We start from the raw sequence: 3,754 nt of genomic DNA on the forward strand, positions 1-3,754 counted from the left end.
CTTTCCACATCAGCTTATCACTTGGATTATGGCATGCATTACCTCTCCTACTTATAGTATTCTGATAAATGGTGCTGCATCCCATTACTTCCACTCTGAAAGGGGACTTCGTCAAGGATGTCCCCTTTCCCCCCTCTTGTTCCTATTGGTTACTGAAGCGCTCAGTCGTCTCATCATTGATGCAAAGAGGGATGGCACTATCCGGGGCCTAAAGATCTCAGAAGCTTGCTTCCTAACTCACCTTCTATTCGTGGACGATGTCCTTATACTTCTCGATGGAAGTATTCGGGATACCTCATCTTTCAACAGAATCCTTAATCTTTTTTCACATGCCACGGGCATGGTGGTCAACCATGAGAAGTCTTCCATCACTATGGTTGGTACATCTGTAGCTGAATCACAATCGGCTATGCAGGCTTTTCCATTTATCACACAACCTCTGGATCGAGGTCTTAAATACCTTGGATATTGGCTAAAGCCTACAAACCAAAAAATTGCCGACTGGGTATGGCTTGTCACCAAGATTGAAAAGAAAATAACTTGTTGGTACTACAGATACCTATCCAGAGTAGGCAGATTAACTCTGATCAAATCTGTGCTGGAAGCAACTCCTGTTTTTTGGATGGCTTTAGCATGGATTCCCTGAAACATTCTCTCAAAGATTCAGAGACTCTGCAACAGATATTTGTGGGCTGGAAAGGAAGAGAAGCGCACCTTTGCTTGGATCTCCTGGAGTAAGATTGCCCTCCCTAAGAAGTGGGGGGGCTGGGGATTAAAGGACCTGGCATCCTTTGCAAAAGCCCTCGCTGCTAAAATGGGTTGGGCATTGCTGACTTCCCACAGTTTATGGACAGAGATTGTATACCATAAGTACATCTGGCCTCTCGACATCATCGATTGGGCCAGACTCCCAAGCTGGAACAGAACGGGCATCTCTTCCATTTGGAAAGCCCTCCTACACTCCCTCCCCCTCCTCAGGAGCAACATCATATGGCGCATAAAAAGTGGGAACAGAGCACGCATCGGAATGGATCCATGGAGTGGATGCGGAGGAAGACACAGACTTCACTCAGACCTGATTGCCCTCCTAAACTCCCGTGGCATTAGAGTGCTTGCGCAGATCGCTGACCCTGAGGGCTCGGACATATTGCATCAGGCTTGGAAATCTGGCACACAGTTAGACATCCCGATCAGATGGCACGAACCATGGAAAGCATACTGTGACGCCCTCTCAGAATCCCATATCAGAATTGTGGATGGACCGGATGAACTCATCTGGCAGATTGCTGATAGTGGGATTTACTCTCCTCGTGAGGGATACAAAGTCATTATTTCTCACAGAAAGCCGGAGGTGCTTGATAGATGGTGGCACCAGATTTGGAAGCTTAATGCATCGCCCAGGTCTAAGTTATTTACTTGGTGTGTCCTTCGCAACCGCATTCCCACTGACGAACACCTTAAGTGCAGGGCGGTATCCGGTCCTTCGCGTTGTGTGCTGTGCAAAGCAGACACAGAGACCACCGAACACCTATTTTTAAGATGCCCCATTGTAAATCAATTATGGCATCATATCAAACATCACATACAGTTTTCGGGCGATTGGTCTGGTACAGACCTTATCAACGCGTGGATGGATTGGGGGAACAGACACAGTGGTTCGAAATCTGTAAACCTTCCGATCATAGTAAATTGGTCTATATGGAAGACTAGGAACAGAATGATATTCGATGGATGGGAGCCTACATGGTCTCTCGTTGAAGCTGGTATCATTACAGCATATAACGAACTACCGAATCCCCCTCCCCAAAACAGTGACGGCCGACCCTCCTCCCAATATCGACATGAGCTCACCTTGGGCTTTCTTCGATGGGGCTGCAAACGAACATGGCTGTGGAGGGGGCATCATTATACACAAATCATTGAGGCACTTCTATCACATCAAAGTAGGACTGGGGGCTGGCACAAAAAATTACTCTGAGCTCATATCTCTCCGCCACTTACTTCATTTTGCACTCAGCCATCATTGCACCAGCATCAACATCTATGGAGATTCTCAGATTGTCGTTAATTGGGTCAATAGAGTTACTACATGTCACTCACACACTCTAAATATACTGCTTGACGAAGTCTTTATACTAAGGGAGGCTTTTAACTCATTTCACATATCTCATATATACAGAGAACATAACCAGACTGCTGACAAGCTTTCCAAGGAGGCCGCGGTGATGGAAAATGGCTTATGGGAAATCACTGAATCTTTGGAACAGCAGGAGCAGAAATACCACCATCGGCCATATATAGACCCGTCATATCCTACTGCGGGTCTACAAGCGACTTAACAAATCAGTCTTTTTTGTTATTTTGACTGCACAATATGATATATATGTAAATAGATCGAGGTTTGCCTTAAATGGCACCATTTTTGCATAATTTTTGTAAATGTAACAGACAGATATACAGCACTGATCTGCAAATATCTTGAAAATGCACTGAACAGTTTGGCATATGCGACAAAGCATCTACATATGTAATCTTTCATATTTATAATGAAATATTACGGATTTTTCCAGTGGAAAAAAAAAAATGTTATGCAAAATATTTTATTGTCAATTACTTATATATATATATCATAAAAAAAATAAATTTTTATTGTTAAAAAATTTATTTAATTCTATGTATATATTTTAACATTCAAAAATACAATTTAAACAATAAAAAATAACACATTATATTTTAAATTGTAAAAAAATTTACTAATAAAAAATTTGGATCTCTAAACTTACCTTAAATCCCTACTTAAATATATCTATACTGGTTTTTAAATACAATACACATGCCTATCAAGGAATGCATAAACATGGCCAATCAAAGAATACATAAAAATAAAAATAAGGTCTTGTGGTCAAATGATGTACACCCTAAGGCGTCAAAAGATTCTTATATACACACACCATAAAACATTGAATTTCTCGCTCAACTATTTACAAGACACCTGCTCCTGCAAATTCCTCATTGAGACTCTCAATATGTACACCATATTCCAAATTCTGCATCTTCATCATGACTGAAGTTGAAATATTTCAAATAAGTAGTCTCTACCGGTAATGAAGTTCTTTCACTCATAGAACAAGATAGCTTTGCTCCGCATACTTGAATCACTAGTTGAAGTAGCTATCATCCTTAAATCAAACAGCCTGTCATTAAAACAGTCAGAAACGCAAACCTTATTGTCTTTAAATTGTACGCTCTGAAATGTTGACCTATTAATTCCCACACAAAAATTTAGAGGTCTCTGAAAGTCCCTACGATCCCACACTAATAATGAAGCCTCTACATCTCTGATCATAATACTGTTCAATAGGGATCCACAGTTATTCTCAATATGACTGCCCACAATTGCATAGTCATTGCCCGTCATTTGATTCACGCATTTCCCCACCTCAATATCCCAAAGACGCAGTGTTATCAGTTGTACTGGTAAATGCTAAACCCATATTCCATACCATGTCAATCGACGATACAGCGTCCTCTTGAAGTGAGAATAGCTTCACAATGCTTCTCTTTGGGCTGTCTAATGCCTTAGCGACATGACTGTCTCCGACTAAATATTTTGAATTTTTTTCTAAATTCAATCCAGAATCGCCTTTGCGGCAACTGCAACCATAAACCAAGCTTAAAGACTGCAGCCTATCCCACCCAAATTGAGTTTCAAATGATACAACCCTCCGCCACCGCAATAGCCCAACACAGTTAT

The 3,754-nt window shown here is 41.3% G+C and overlaps 1 protein-coding gene across 1 annotated transcript; it reads left to right on the forward strand.

The window, feature by feature from the left end:
* The first annotated feature begins 814 nt into the window (after window positions 1-814).
* LOC149175830 (uncharacterized) lies at window positions 815-1,978 on the forward strand. The gene has a single exon (XM_089421258.1). It carries the CDS (start codon window positions 815-817, stop codon window positions 1,976-1,978), a length of 1,164 nt encoding a protein of 387 aa, XP_089277384.1.
* Window positions 1,979-3,754: the final 1,776 nt, after the last annotated feature.

The sequence above is a fragment of the Pinus tabuliformis genome, chromosome 4_1, assembly GCF_031772625.1.
Source record: "Pinus tabuliformis cultivar Carrire ecotype Pingquan chromosome 4_1, CPIR1, whole genome shotgun sequence".
Classification (NCBI taxonomy): Eukaryota; Viridiplantae; Streptophyta; class Pinopsida; order Pinales; family Pinaceae; genus Pinus; species Pinus tabuliformis.

Excerpts from the sequence above, each read along its gene's own strand:
- LOC149175830 (XM_089421258.1), top strand. The coding sequence starts at position 815 with ATGGGTTGGGCATTGCTGACTTCCCACAGTTTATGGACAGAGATTGTA.